Consider the following 16,341-nt stretch of genomic DNA (forward strand, 5'->3'; position numbering starts at 1 on the left):
CAACAACATGCAGAAGAATTCTTAAACTTTCTTACACCATTCACAAAAATAAACTCAAAATGGATGAAGGACCTGAATGTGAGACAGGAAACCATCAAAACCCTAGAGGAGAAAGCCGGAAAAAAAACCTCTCTGACCTCAACTGCAGCAGTTTCTTACTTGACACATCTCCAAAGGCAAGGGAATTAAAAGCAAAAATGAACTATTGGGACCTCAACAAGATAAAAACCTGCGCTGCAAAGGAAACAATCAACAAAACTAAAAGGCAACTGATGGAATGGGAAAAGATATTTGCAAATGACATGTCGGACAAAGGGCTAGTATCCAAAATCTATAAAGAATTCATCAAACTCCACACCCGAAAAACAAATAATCCAGGGACGAAATGGGCAGAAGACATGAATAGACACTTCTCTAAAGAAGACATCCAGATGGCCAACAGGCACATGAAAAATGTTCAATGTCGCTCCTCATCAGGGAAATACAAATCAAAACCACACTCAGATACCACCTCACGCCAGTCAGAATGGCTAAAATGAACAAATCAGGAGACTATAGATGCTGGAGAGGATGTGGAGAAACAGGAACCCTCTTGCACTGTTGGTGGGAATGCAAACTGGTGCAGCCGCTCTGGAAAACAGTGTGGAGGTTCCTCAAAAAATTAAAAATAGATCTACCCTATGACCCAGCAATAGCACTGCTAGGAATTTACCCAAGGGCTACAGGAGTGCTGATGCACAGGGGCACTTGTACTCCAATGTTTATAGCAGCACTTTCAACAATAGCCAAATTATGGAAAGAGTCTAAATGTCCATCAACTGAAGTATGGATAAAGAAGATGTGGTTTATATATACAATGGAATACTACGTGGCAATGAGAAAGAATGAAATCTGGCCATTTGTAGCAACATGGATGGAACTGGAGAGTGTTATGCAAGTGAAATAAGTCAGGCAGAGGAAGACAGATATCATATGTTTTCACTTATATGTGGATTCTGAGAAACTCAACAGAAGACCACGGAGGAGGGGAAGGGGGGAAAAAAGTTACAGAGAGGGAAGGAGGCAAACCATAAGAGACTCTTAATACTGAGAACTGAGGGTTGATGGGGGTGAGGGTGAGGGGAAAGTGGGTGATGGGCATTGAGGAAGGCACCTGTTGGGATGAGCATTGAGTGTTGTATGGAAACCAATTTGACAGTAAATTTCATTAAAAAAAAAAAAAAATAGTCAAAACAATCTCGGAAAAAGTAACAGTGCTGGAGGATCCACAGTACCGGACTTTAAGATGTGTCATAAAGTCACAGTAACCAAAACAATGGAGTATTAAAATAGGGGACAAATACATCAATGGAAAAGAAGAGAGGGTCCAGTCCAGAAACATCTATACTTAAAACCTCATTGGTTTTCAACAAAGGCACCCAAGCAATTCAATGGGGAAAGGAAAGATTTTTCAACAAATGGTGTTGGAAGACTGTATATCTGCTTGAGGGAGCTGCAGGATGGGGGGAATCTCAATCCTCCTCTCACATATAAACAAAAATAATTTCAACATGGGTCACAGACCTAGAACTTCTAGAAGAAAACCTATTAGAATATGCTCATGACTTGTTAGTAGACAAATATTTTTTTTAGGACACAATAACCATAAAATTTTACAACATATAAATTATAATTAAAATCTCGGGGCGCCTGGGTGGCGCAGTCGGTTAAGCGTCCGACTTCAGCCAGGTCACGATCTCGCGGTCCGCGAGTTCGAGCCCCGCGTCAGGCTCTGGGCTGATGGCTCAAAGCCTGGAGCCTGCTTCCGATTCTGTCTCCCTCTCTCTCTGCCCCTCCCCCGTTCATGCTCTGTCTCTCTCTGTCCCAAAAATAAATAAACTTAAAAAAAAAAAAAATAAAATAAAATCTCATTAAAAGACACCATTAAGGAAATGAATTGGGAAGCCACAGAAAGAAAATATTTGCAAAATATATCTGACAGATTTGTATCTAGGAAATGCAAATAAAGAAGTTTTACAACTCAATAACTAAAAGACAACCCAGTAACAATGGGGAAGAATAGTTTTCAGCAAAAGGTCCTGGGACATGTACATGGCAAAAGAAGGAGGCTGGATGCCTAACTTAACACAGTACACAAAAATTAAATGGATCAAAAATATAAATGTAAGAGCAACAACTATAAAACTCTTAGAGCGAAACAGCTGTAAATATTTTCTTAGATATGACGCCAAAAGTGCATATAGCATATATAACTAAAGACAGAAAAAAAGATAAACTGGACTTCATCAAAATAAAAATTTTTACATCAAAGGATACTATCAAGAAAGTAAAAAATACTTCCACAGAATGGAAGAGGATATCTGCAAATGATTTATCTAGTAAAACACTTGTATCTAGGGTCTATTAAGAATTCTTAGAACTTGGGGCGCCTGGGTAGATCAGTCGGTTAAGGGGCTGACTCTTGAATTTCAGCTCAGGTCATGATCTCACAGTTCGTGAGTTGGAGGCCCGCATCAGGCTCTGCACTCACAGTGTGGAACCTGCTTGGGATTCTCTCCCCTCCTCTCTCTGACCCTCCCCTGCTCGCTCTCTGTCTCTGTGTCTGTCTGTCTGTCTCTCTCTCAAAATAAATAAATAATAAAAAACGAATTTTTATAACCCAACAATAAAAAGATAAATTACCAGGTTAAAAAATGGGCAGAGGACTTGAATAGACAGTTCTCCAAAGGTACAAAAATGGCCAAAAAGCCCATGAAAAGATGCTCCATATCTTTAGTCATTAGGGAAATGGAAATCAGAACCACAATGAGATACCACTTTACACCCACTGGGACATTATAAACAAAAAGGCAGACAAGCCTTTGTGTGCTACTGGTGGGAATGCAAGATTTCTCAGGTGCTGTGCAGAGACTAGCAGGGCTGCAGCACAGTGAGCAGGAGGGGGAGGCGGAGGCCGTTTTTGCAGGTGTAGTAGAAAGTTCCCAAGAGGGTTTGTGAAGGGAACTTGATACACTGCAGGTGGACGAGAGGACTTGCCCATGGACTGGGAGAAGGGGCGAGGATGAGTCCGATAACGTCCGGGTTTCCGTCCTGACCGGCTAGTTGAATAGAGCTGCTATTTACTGAGGAAAGGAGACTGTGGAGGCAGGTAGTGAGAAAACGCAGAGTTCCATTTTAACCAAGTGAGGGTAGATGCCGTGTCAGGAACCGATCTCACTTTTTCCTTTCAACGAGACACCCGGGTTTGGGCGGGCGGGGCTTTTGGCTTCCCAGGCAGACACCACATTTCCCTGCCTCCCTTTGAAGTATTTGTGGCCATGAGTAAATTCTTGCCAGTGGAATTCAAATGGAAAGGGTATGTATAGCTTCCATGTGGCAAAAATGAGACTTGGAAAGAAGCGACTTTTCAAATCTGTGGAAGCCAAAACCTTTATAATATATTCAGAACTTTAAAAAACTCCATTGTTCATAAGCTGGCTCTGGTTTTAATAGACTGATTAAAAAGAACATGTGGTTTGATAAAATACAGCATAGTTGAAATCCATGATGCTGGTTGGCCAAATAGCCTTTGTCACCATGGAGACTGTACAACCTGCCTTTTAGCATTTTTTAAGCACACCAAAGGTTTGTTGTAGATTCTTCAAATCTGACAAGTTACATGATGCACAAAAAGGAGGTGTTGCCAATACAAACTGTAAAGCCGTGTCTACTCTGTGGACCCTCATGCCCTGGGAAATGAGTGAATTGTCTGGCACTTACCTGCACGCGCGACTCACTGCTCTACCTCTGTTCGCAGGTACTGGGTACAGTCCAAGATTTTTTTTAGTTGAGCAAAGTTTAGTTTTTCTGAACACATAGGACATGTGCTTTCAGTATTTAACATGCTGTTTGGGGAGGGAAAGGCAGAGTAAAATTAAATACATTCCTTTATCTTTGGGATATTCTAACGTGAAAAACAGCTATTCCTGTCTACACCTCCTTAGTCATGTTCATCATGCAGTTTAAGAATTAGGAATATTCAGTCCTCATGCAAGGTCCCCTTTAAGGATAATGTTCACAAAGGTCATTTAGAAAGTTCTTCCAAGAAGACAACTTGGGTCTTTAGGAACATGAATAAGGAGACCTCAGAATAAAAGAGTGGTTGAATCAAAGGCCTCATCCGTGTGGCGGAATGAAACAATGCACACTTACATCTTAAATTCTGAGTACAGGGCAGGGAAGTCGCAGTGTGGGCACACAGTCCAGTCATCCTTCAACATATGGCGACCCTGGAAAGAGTACATTTCAAAGTAAAATTCATCATTTAAAAAATTCCTGCCATCATTCAGTTACGATACACGTATTCAAGTTAAAAGCCAGACCTCTAAATTATGAAATTGGTATTTCACGTAGGTGATTGACTATGAAGAGACGGCGTCAAACAGACTGAAGCCAGATTTCATTTCTCACATTCATAGAAGGGTGTTCAATTTTGTGACATCATTACCTAAATTTATTTTCCTCTAAAATAAAGCTTATGTTAGCCTAGTGATTAACAAATAATCTGTATTTAAATTTTTCTAATAGGTCTTAATATTAAAATTAATACTAAAAACCGCCACTTATGCAGTGCTACAGTATGCCAAGGTAGTGAACTAGGACTTCATGTTCTGTCTTCAACCTGCAGTTTATCTCACTAGGCACACATTGTTAGGGTTGGGCCCGGAAGGTAAAGCAAACTGCACAAGGTTATATGGCCAAGAAAGTGGCAGAAAAAGGCCTTAAGCCAGGACCATCTGATTCCCAAGTGTGTTTTTTCTTACACAGCAAGTATTCAGATGGATTGCGAATATTTGTTAAAAAGAAACTTACTGTTACAATGCAATATGGGATGTTATTTTTGCATCCAGGACACAGGAGTTCACACTCTGGGAGAAGAAATTCGCAGAAGGGACATGGGGTTGTGGCCTCTTCTGTCTCGGATGTATCAGGTCTCCTGTGAGAAGGAATCATGTGTTTAACATGCCTACTTCTTCACAGTCAGAATCTGAAACTAGAGAGAAGCTCAGCATCAGCCTGCACTCTAGCTCAGGAAGGGGGAAGAGGAATCAAGATTGGTCAGACCGTAACAGTATGTGGGCCACATGCAGGAGTTAGAGTTCACGGCACAGTAAATGGCAGAAAACATGGGTGGGTCTTGCTGTGTCCTCTCTTCTAGGGTCACTGAGGGGTAAGCTTGCTTTTTCTCCTCTGTCTCTCCCCTTTGTATACTCAAGTGGTAAAGACTGCCTAAGGCTGTGCAACAGAACTTCCTTGTGACAACGGCAGTGTTCTAATCCTGTGCTCTCCAATATGGTAGTCATGAGTCACATGAAGCTTCTGAGCGCTTGAAATATGGGTGATGTGAGGAACTAAATTTTAAATTTAATTTTAATTTAAATAGCCACACGTGGCTAGCAGTTAGCATGTCAGACCTCATAGCTGTAGAGAAATCTTAACTAGCATCTCTTCAAAGCTAGTGCCCAGGCGTGGCACCAAAATGTCAGGGCAAACGTGCCCCTACGTTTTGTCCCCACCTGCCTCTTCATGAGGAGGGAAATTCTGTATGCTCTGGATGGCAAAGCTGGAAGGCAGAGGGATCTGTCCTTGCTGGCATCAGGACCCAGCAGCACCAGCCCTGGACTGTGATGCTTTGTGTAGGAGTCAAAGAAATCCTGACTTGTTCAAGCCATTGTCGGGTTTTCTGCTGCTGGTAGCTGAATACAGTCCTGATTGCTGCCCCGCATCCATTCTCTTACCGAGCCTGCACACTAGCAGCCGTATTCTAACAAACGCATTTGTGAAGTGTGATTAGATAGCAAGAGCTGTCACTGCCTACCGGACCATAGCCTCAATCTTCTTTTTGTACTTGGCATCTATTTTGTGGCGGTACTCGGGCCTCATCAACATAGCTGCGAAGCTGAAAGCGGAGTTCTTCAGGCCTGCTCTGTGGCACTCGATCACAGTAGACGTCAGGATGGGCACAATGTCTGCAAAACAAGCGAGAGCAGAGAGCACAGTGCTCCTACCGTCATGACTCTGTCCCTGTTCAGGAGGAAAACAGGATCACACCTCTCTAAATGTGCGTCTTCTGGCAAAGAACCAGATGTGTGACCTGTTAAACGAGGACAGGACACAGCAGTGAAGTCGCTGCTTATCAAAATGTCCTTCCTGTGATTATACTGTGTTTTGCCAGGGGACACTTGGACCGGCACTTGCTTGAGGTCATCTGCATGTATCCTCCTGTTACCGGTGAGAGAAAGTTTTGCATTTGGCAGGACTGCCGATGCATGGTAAGGGAGATGAATAATTTTATGCACTAACCTCTCTCCATGCATCTGTTTCTCCAGGACAGATATCCAGAAGGTGAATTAATGGATCAAAGAGCATGACCTTTTAAAAAACACTCTTAGCACAAATTGCCAAACTGCTTTCTAGAAAGGCATATACCAGTGTCCATTCCCACCAGCAGTCACGAGAGTGTGTGTCCTGTTACACCATTTGCCAGCATGGTATACAGTTAAAGTTTTTTTTTCATGTAACAGAAAAGAATATATTTAGAGAACAGGGGTTGGTGAGGTATGACCTGTGAGCCAAATCTGGCCCTCTGTTTTTGTACGACTCATGAGCTAAGAATGGCTTTTACATTTGTCGATGGTTGAGAAAAATCAAAAGAATATTTTGTGACATATGAAAGTTATATGTGATTAAATGTCCATGGCCAAAAATGTAAAGTCCTTTTGGAGCACAACCATGCTCATGTACGGTTTACATAGAAACAGTAGTTGTGACAGAGACCGTTTGGCCCACGAGGCCTAGACGTTTAGCCCTTTACAGAAAAATTGTGTTGCCCTGTCGTAGAATGTGGGAAAGTCTATTAACTGAAGAATGTTATAACGATACATCATATGGGAAAATGGGACCTTTTGTAGAGGGCGTGGCCTATCATGGTTGAGAAGAGAGTCAGACTTATTAGCTAATAGTGTGATCTCGGGCAAGTGTTATTCACTTCTTTTGCCTCCATTAGCTTCTCTGTAAAATAGGGAAAATAATAATAGTACCCATGTGTGTAGTGTTGAGGTTATTATCCTTAGAAAGATCTGCTTGATATTGGCTGGCATGTGGGACTTGGATTTTGGAGGAGTTTCTGCCATTTCCAGAACTGATAAGAGTGGCTCACTGCCTAAACTCTTGGTACAAACAATGTGGTTTATGCTGAACACCTGCTCTCTGGGAGTCTGGAAATTCGGTACATACCAAGCGGGAGGTGCTGATGTGACCAGGCCCCCGTACAACCCCTGGGCACTGAGTCTCCTCTGGGAGACCCCATTTTACGTGTGCTGTCACACAACTCATTCCTGGAGGAGTCGAGTGTGTCCTGTGTGACTCCATTTGGAAGGGACCCTTGGAAGCTTGCACCTGTGCTCCTCCAGACTCTGCCCCATGTGCCTTTTCCGTTTGCCAATTTGGTTTTGTATTCTTTTGCTGAAATAAATCGTAGCCTTCGGCACTACAATGTGCCGAGTTGTGTGAGTCCTAGTGAATTGCCAAACCTGGAGGTGGTCTTGGCATACCGTTATACTATAGTGGCTGCAGAGTTAGTGACTATAGATCTCACGGTGCCACACAAATGCAGAAGTGCAGGTAACAAGCTCTTCTCAGATAGTACTCACGTGACGGAAACTTGCTGATGTTGTTGGCCACCCGAATAAGCATACGTGCCCCTTTCATATGATCTCCATTTTTAACATGAATCTGAAATACATGTTTTACTTTTCTTAGAGATTTTGATTCAACCTAATTCACTTTTTATTGTCCCAAATGAAATAATCCCCCCTTGATTATGACCCTGAACAGGGTCGTTCCAGGATCCTTGCAGCCTTACTTGGCTTATGGCACTTGGGATTTCTCCTTTATTCTTCCAGCGGCTGCTGCCTGGCACCATGGCCTCACTGGCCTTACCTCTACTCTGTGCTCTGTTTTCTACTTTGTCTTAGACCATGTGACATGAGGTCAAATCCCTGATCCATCTCTTCCTGGCCATTTTTGGAGGGCTAATGATACCAACTTTGCCAAGCGGTTGTGAGACCTGAAGGCCGAGTCTGTCAGGCTGAAAGGGGATGAGTTGTTAAAGGAAAAGGGCACTGCCTGTCGTGTGGGAAAGGGGCAGCGATGGCTGGAGGGGCCTGAGATTGGGTAAGTACTAAGTACGAGCAGGGTCTGTGATGCTTAAGATGAGAGGAAGCTGGAGAGTCCACAGGACCAGGCCACAACCTTGCTGCATCATCCAGGCAAGGTGGGGCAGCGGACGGGTGGGGGGTGCGGGGTGAGGGGAGCAGACTGAATAGGAGGCAGAACTGGTGAGAATGTGCAGGGCAAGTTTAGAGTAACTCCCAGGCATCCAGTCTAAGCAAATGAATGATAGTAGAATTTACTGAGCACTGCAACCTTCTGTTAACTGAATCTAAAGGGTAGGGAGTCCCCTGCTGTTTGTCCTCTGTTGACTCTCTGTGCCTCAGACTTCCCAGCCCAGTCATCCAGACCCAGAGTTCCCAGGCTGTCCCTCAGCCAGAGTCCCTGTCCCACCTCTGAGAGGAAACATCCACCAAAGCTGTCTTGATATCCCCTGAAATGTGGATGGCTTTTTTCAGTCCTTGGTGTCAAAGATGGTGCTGACATTTTCACATGAACTTGTTCTTACTTGGAAAGGTTAACAGTTTCACTTCTGATATCACAGTTAAAAATCTTGGGAATTTTGGTGCTTGTGTAAGAGGCAAACATTACAGCAAAGGGGAAGAGTCACAGGGGCCCTGCAGTGGGAGGGAAGAGGGTGTCTGGTCCTATGCAAGTGACAGGCCAGCCCTTAATGCCAGAGGAAAAGAGAAAGACTTGAGAACCATCCCTATCACTTAGGGTGCTTCTTATATAAGGATTCCTTAACTTTTGCTTCCCATCTTCTACCAGCTTTTTTTTTTTTTTTTTTTAATGCTTATTGTTGAGAGAGACAGAGACAGCACAAGCAGGAGAGGAGAAGAAAGAGAAGGGGACACAGAATCCAAAGCAGGTTCCAGGCTCCAAGCTGTCAGCACAGAGCCTGATGCAGGGCTTCAACTCACAAACTGTGAGATCATGACCTGAGCTGAACTTGGACACTTAACTGGCTGAGCCACCCAGGTGCCCCCCACCAGCTCTTTCTATCCTCCCCCTGACCCCAAAAGTTCCATCTTGCTGGATTCTGTGGCCCCAGCACATTGGCACTGCCACTCAGGTCTGAAGCTGAGAGAGACCTCCCTTCTCCCTTTCTACTCTTTTCCACATGAGAGAACGGATCTTCCTGCTGCTCTGGAGGGAAATGTACTCTCAGGGGTTGCAAGCTGGAATTCTAATTTTTCCCTTAAAATCAGTGTTACAGGGGCGCCTGGGTGGCTCGGTCGGTTAAGCGTCTGACTTCAGCTCAGGTCACAATCTCACAGTTCGTGAGTTCGAGCCCCGCGTCGGGCTCTGTGCTGACAGCTCAGAGCCTGGAGCCTGCTTCACATTCTGTGTCTCCTTCTCTCTCTGCCCCTTTCCTGCTCATGCTGTGTCTCTTTCTGTCTCAAAAATAAATATTAAAAAAAAAAATCAGTGTTACAGAACTGTGTGGCCTAACACGGTAGCCACTAGCCACATGTGGCTGTTTAAATTTAAAAATGAAAATTGTTAAGTCATCTCTACACCCGTGGGGCTCAAACTCATGACCCTGAGATCCAGAGTCACATGCTTTTCCAAATGAGCCAGCCAGGTGCCCCTAAAATTAAAATTATGTAAAGGAAAAAAAATGAGTTTATCAGTTGCACCAGCTGTATTTAAGGTGCCCCACAGCCAGGCTAGTGGCTGCCACATGGGGCAGCACAGATATGGTACACTTCTAACACTGTAGAAAGTTCTATTGGACACTGCTGTTATAGATAATTGGGATCTAAGTCATTCATAATATGACTACTGTGATCCTAGGTACTGTCAAAATTAAATAAGCTCTTGTGGACTGGCCTGAATGCCAATTTAACATTAATATGGGAAGGTATATTCTGATATAAATGAAAATCTGGAAAAATATGTAGGTTGGATTCTGTATCTTTACAAAGATGTGTTTATGTGTGTGTGTATACACACACATATAATATTTAAGAAAACTGTACACAAGTATTTGAGGTTTGCGTGAAGTATTTTGTTTTTTATTAAAAATTACTAATTGAAAAAACAGAACAGACAACTGGACATAAATACTAATGTAAAAAAAACATGCACACATGTCTTCATAGAAGTATGGAGGGCGTATACAGCACTGCGTTAACAGGTGTTATGTATGGTGATGGGCTCAAAGGGTAAATTTTTCATTATACTTTTCTACACTCTCTAAATTTTCTCAGTGAATATGTATTATTTTTATATTCAGATGAAAACTAAATAGTATTAAAAATCATGGAGGGGCGCCTGGGTGGCTCAGTCGGTTAAGCGGCCGACTTCGGCTCAGGTCATGATTTCACGGTCCGTGAGTTCGAGCCCCGCGTTGGGCTCTGTGCTGACAGCTCAGAGCCTGGAGCCTGTTTCAGATTCTGTGTCTCCTTCTCTCTGACCCTCCCCCGTTCATGCTCTGTCTCTGTCTCAAAAATAAATAAACGTTAAAAAATTTTAAAAAAAAATCATGGAATTGTATAAAATCCACGATCTTAGAATTAATATAAGCTCTGGTTGAACAAAAATGTCTTTTTTTTTTTTTTTTTGGCCAGGTAATACATTTATCTGCTTCCAAATCAAAACAAGGTAAAACAAGGTACACGGAGAAAGATATGCTCACTTCTATCGCCTGATTGGGATGGTACCAGGCCCCCCCTGTCCCATGTCTTGTTCCCTTTAGGAAATTACTTTTGCTAGCTAGACTTCTGAGTATATTTCTCATTTTACTTGCAATGAATATTTATTCATTCTTATTTTTTTCCCTTTTGTACACAAAAGGCAGCATATTGTACAATTATTCTATGTTGCTTTTTTTCACTTAACAACGTAGAGATCTAGAAAATCACTCTCATCCAATGGAGGGGTGCCCATAAAAAAATCCTTCAGGTGATAAACTCACTTGGCAGATTATGTCCCAAGTCACTGTAAGGCCTCACCTTCACGAGGATATAACTGTGCAGAATCATGAGGTTGGTGGCCATCTCAGAGGGAATTTTGATCTTCTGGGATTTAAGTTCTGCATACATACTGAAGAGAACGTCGTGTGCATTCCGATAGTTTCCTTGGAAAAAGGCGGCAAGATGGCATTATTGCAAAGGATGAAATCTGAGGACTTTCTGTGGGCCCTCATTTTATTTTATTTTTTAAAGTTTTTATTCAAATTCCAGTGAGTTCATACACAGGGTAATATTAGCATCAGGTGAAAATACAGTGATTCAGCACTTCCATACATCACCCGGTGCTCATCACAATGTGGGCCCTCATTTTACAAGTAGATTTTGTTATTAGCAATATCTTTATAATTTCTTACATAAAGTAGCTTAGTTTTTCCTGTGGTAATTGATGGTGCTAATACCCAACCAGTCCCTCAGGGAGCAAATGGTGTCATCCTAGACCCCTCCCTCTTCCTCAGGGCTCCACCTGCCCCCAAAGCAGATGGCGATCAAGTTCCGAGTCACCTTCTAGGTCTCCCAAATCCAGCCTGGTCCCAGGCCTGCTGTATTGCCTCTCGCCATCTCTCTGCAGCCGTGTCCTATTGGGTGTTCCTCTGTGCTGCTTCTGCCTCCATTCTGAGAAGTCTGAGTGATCTTGTCAAAGCTCAAGGTCACACCCCAACATAAAACCCTCCAAAGGCCGTAGGGATCACATGCAAACTCCTGAGCCAAGGTCCTGAGCCCTTCAGGATCTGCCTCCTCCTACCTTCCTAACCTTACCTCTGCCCTCCCCTCCTGCCTCCCCCCACCACCACAATAGGTGCCCAGGAGTCCCTTGCTCCTCTGACTCTGTCCTCCTTTGCTGCTGCTGCTCTCCCTGCATATGCCTTTCTCCTTCATCTTCTGCCATCTCAGCCTTTCAAAACTCAGCTGAAACTTCTGTTGCCTTCTCTCCTCTCCATCTTCCAACTCCCTACAACACCCCCAACCCTCAGGTGAGGTGGATCCCTCTCCTGGTGCCCTTTTAGTGGATTTCTGTTCTATTCTGGCACTTATCACCCTTTATAACAACTCTCTCCCACCAAATCAGGACTCCCTGAGGGCGGGACTGTGGCACAGTCCTCTGAATCGTGTATCTCGCAGTGGGTGCCAGATCAACGTAAACTGAGTAAAGCAGTGACTCATTTCATTTTGTATTTGCCAAAATTGTGTTCCATATTTCTGAACATCTAGAAACTAGCAGCTTGCAGAAACTGGTGAATATACGAGACTAATTCTCTGACTTAGTCAATAAACATTTAGAGAGCATGTAAGGGAAGAGAAGCCTTATGGAGGCTCTATAAATGGTCCCTGCGTACTATTAAGAACTAGGTCAATAATAACATCACACCATCTTCCACTTTCCAATCTCTTTCATATTGTTAAAGTCAAATACGTGGCATGGAAAGAAGGTGTGGCGAAGCGTACGAGAGGGGCACTGGGCTGGAGAGGGGAGAGGGCACTGTCCCGGAGACAAGAGCTGCGAGGCCGTGAGAAGAGGAAATAGCACTACCGAGAGAAGGCATTAGTGGAGTTACCTAGATCCCCCTGTGCTGGTCAATTATTGTACTTCTCTGAAACCCAGAAATGGTCATTCTCCTCATCTTCTGGGTTCAAAGCAAACCTAGATTAGAAAAGGGCTACTTTTTCCGGGGCATTTCGAAAAGAGTTTGGAGCTTGATTCTACTACTTGACTACGAGACAAACGTGAATGTCAGGGACGTACCTGCAGACTGCTCTTCTCTCGCAATGATGATAGCAGTCCGGGCAGCTTCTCGGTACTGTTTCAGGGCCATGTACAAGCGGAACAGGTACTTGGCATCCTGACATACAAACCATTAGAGAAACATCACTCTTCATTAGCCAGGGGGACAAACACCTAAAATTTTTCATTTCAGTCGGAATCCACTTTTGATATTGTTTAAAAAAGTCCACTGAATAAAGAAATTATTTTTTTATCAAGAATTTATTCATTGTTTAATATGTGCCAGGTAATAGTCTAAGTACTTGAGAAATATTAATGTGTTTAAATCCTCATGCTCTTCTTGGGAAGAAGGCATGGTTATACACTAATTGCACTGATGAGAAACACACACAACAGGACCTCTCCAGAGTCTGGATTTGAGCCACAGTGATCAGGCTTCAGAGTCTGTGTTCCTAATGCTACTCCACAGAGTTATCTCCTGTGTGCGATAGCAAAATGTATTCTTATATCAACTTTGCAAAAACTTAAAAGTTTTTACACCTATATAAATTTCTCTGGCCCATAAGAACGCTGGCCTTTGATTATTTTCTGTTCCCATTCTCTTCACCTATAGACAATTTTATATACCTGACACTGTTTTCCTGATTACTAGAATAAGTGGACATGAGGTGAGGTGGTTTGGAACAGTTTAAGGGCCTGTGCCCTTTGGTAGGTTAACTTAGCTTCCCTGGGTCTCCTGTTTCTGTCTATGGACTCAGGGATCAGGACTGCTACCATCCTCTCCAGCTATGACATTCTGGCACCTCTCCAAATCAGTAACTTGACTTCCTTCACAAGAAGATCACCTCAGACATCAAAACAAAAGGGAAGAACAAGCTCGGGGGTGTTCTCAAAGGGGACTGTCCCCATCAGGACTGTGAGAAGACCAATGTCTGAATGAACTCCCAAGAGTCACATACTTAGAAAATATGTTCTTAATGATTTATTTCTACTTTATATTTATAGTGAGTTACTTTTACGCTAAATATGATTGTTATTAACACAACTTTGAAATATGAACAAAGTATACTGATTTTTAGGGATTAATGCTCATAGTTCTAATAATAGTTTTCAAAGTTCCCAGAATAAATAAAACTCTTTAACATTTGAGGAAAGTTGTGGGTGGTGTGAATTGTTATCTAGAGGATTGTGGCTATTTCACAGGGGACAATGCCAATTTCAAAGGGTGAATATACCCAATATCCTCTAAAATGCAGGGACTGTCTAGAAGATTATATTCAGAGAGAAAACTTTACAAGTCCATGATGCAGAACCCATAATAGGTAAAAACAGGGCAGAAGAAAGTCAAATGGTAACTAAAATACTTAGAACCCAAGAGAAGACATTTCTAGTACCTTGGGCATGCCATCACTCTCTCCCATAAGGTGGTCTATCAGCTGACTGGTCAGCAGTTCATCTTTGGCCTGACCAACCTGTTTAGGAAGAGAAAGAAACAGTAAATTCAGCATCTTAAAACTAGAAAGGAAGGGGAGGAGGGGCAGAAAACCTTGTGCTAAGGAAATAGAATTAAAGAATCGTAAAAATGGCTATAGTCAAGTCCTGACATGATATAAATTCAGGGTCTTTCTTCATTTATTTGTAGAGTCTCCATTAATAAAAGTCTATCCTTAAAAGCTACAGCTTTTCTCAGTTGCTGTATCAAAAGACCGCCCCCCCCCCCCCCCCCACAGAATATACTTTTTGGATGTTTCAGTAAAAACTTTCTCAAGGTGAACATGGCACGTAGAGAATAAGGTCTTGAGTGCAGGAACTAGGCCTTCTGCAAGCACACAGTACCAAGCACTGTGTCTCCACTGCTCCCCAAGGAAACACATCGAGTCCCACTGATGTGTGGTGTTGATCAGGAAAAATTACGTACGGTATCGGAGGATGGAAATGTGTTTTAGTAGGGATAATTACGAGGAGGCTTAAGAGTCTTGTGTCTGTAAAAAAGGGGTGAGCCAAGAATGCAACTGGAGCTCCACCAAAGGGAACGAACACTGAAGAGGGCGGTGCTGTGCTTGTATTAATGATACAGTGCAAAGAGCCACCAGAAAAAGAAGGAAACCGTTACGAGGGACAGAGCAACATGTGGCCTAGCTTGCTATGCTTGAGGGAAAAAGATAAAAGTTTGGAAGTTCCTTGTGCAGAAGAGACTGTGGTGAACGTGTGGGGTGGAGAGGGCCTTGGCGCTGCAGAATTTCTACACACTTCACTCACTGTGGTAGTCATCAGTGCAAGAAAGCTAAGCCTTTACAAATCTGTTGCCTCTGCTTTTGCCACTGCTGTAAGGAAGCGATGCTGTAAGGAAGAGAAATCCTGTACAGCTCATCATCTCGATGGCTCTTATGGATGGTTTTGGGTGAATGAGCCAGTACGGAGACATGGTAAAGCAAGGGCTCTGGGGTCAGCCTGCCTGAGGTCAAAAGATCACCTGGTTACTCTTGGGACCCCAGTGAGGATAAAAAAAATACCTAACTCACCATATTGTCTTATGGATTAAATAAGTTAATACCCATAAATAAGCAGTGCTATCTGATGTTGCTGGACATAGCAAATAAAAATACAGGATGCCTAGTTAAATATGAGTTTCAGAGGGTTGAACACACCCAAAATGTTAGGATGGAAAAGGGAGCCAGTAAGGAATAGATGTGGCCGTCAAGAATTAAAAGAAGGGGGGGTGCCTGGGTGGCTCAGTCGGTTAAGTGTCCGACTTTGGCTAAGGTCATGATCTCATGGTTTGTGAGTTTGAGCCCTGCACTGAGCTCTGTGCTGACAGCTCAGAGCCTGGATGGAGCCCAGTTCAGATTCTGTGTCTCCCTCTCTTTCTCTCTGCCCCTCCCTTGCTTGCACTCTCTCTCTCAAAAATAAAGAAAACATTGAAAAATTTTTTTAAAAAATTAAAAGAAGGATGAAGACAGAATGCTGAGGAACACTTACATACTGGAGTAGAGTCGTCGGTGAAGGAGGCTGAGAAGGGACCATTTGAGAAGTAATGGGAGAAGCAGTGTTCTAAGGGAGTCATAAGAAAGATGTAGTAATGATAGTGTAAAATGCTCTCATAACATGGAGTGAAGACAGAGAAGAGACTTTTATATTTAGCAGTGGGGACCTTTTAGAGAAGGTTTACAGAGTGGCGAAGGCAGAAGCTGACTGCAAAGAGGAAGGAAGGCCCCCAGCACAGTTAAAAGATCCTGTGAAGACCCATCTTTCTCATCCATATCATGGGTTCATTCAGGTAATGATTCTCAAGTAGGGCTGTACTATACACACACCAACACACACACACACACACGCACCAAGAATGCACTTCAGGACCTTAAGGGGTAGAGGATGGGGTAGGGTGGGGGTTGGTAAATTGTGAACATTTTCAAGATATTCTCAATTATG

General features: G+C 43.1%; 1 protein-coding gene across 6 annotated transcripts in view; it reads right to left on the reverse strand.

Annotated features, from left to right (window-relative positions):
* The window catches only part of WDR19 (WD repeat domain 19), a 113,667-nt gene that overhangs the window by 16,719 nt on the left and 80,607 nt on the right, over positions 1–16,341 (reverse strand). For all 6 annotated transcript variants that reach the window (XM_047855452.1, XM_047855450.1, XM_047855453.1 and 3 more), the window contains 8 exons: positions 14,307–14,384; positions 12,934–13,030; positions 11,172–11,296; positions 7,692–7,773; positions 5,858–6,008; positions 4,852–4,975; positions 4,192–4,268; positions 3,760–3,884 (listed from right to left, as the gene is read on the reverse strand). In XM_047855452.1, the coding sequence (XP_047711408.1) occupies positions 3,773–3,884; positions 4,192–4,268; positions 4,852–4,975; positions 5,858–6,008; positions 7,692–7,773; positions 11,172–11,296; positions 12,934–13,030; positions 14,307–14,384 (846 nt within the window). In that variant the 3' untranslated portion in view covers positions 3,760–3,772. The remainder of the gene's footprint in view (positions 1–3,759; positions 3,885–4,191; positions 4,269–4,851; positions 4,976–5,857; positions 6,009–7,691; positions 7,774–11,171; positions 11,297–12,933; positions 13,031–14,306; positions 14,385–16,341) is intronic.

Source organism: Prionailurus viverrinus, chromosome B1 (genome assembly GCF_022837055.1).
Source record: "Prionailurus viverrinus isolate Anna chromosome B1, UM_Priviv_1.0, whole genome shotgun sequence".
Classification (NCBI taxonomy): Eukaryota; Metazoa; Chordata; class Mammalia; order Carnivora; family Felidae; genus Prionailurus; species Prionailurus viverrinus.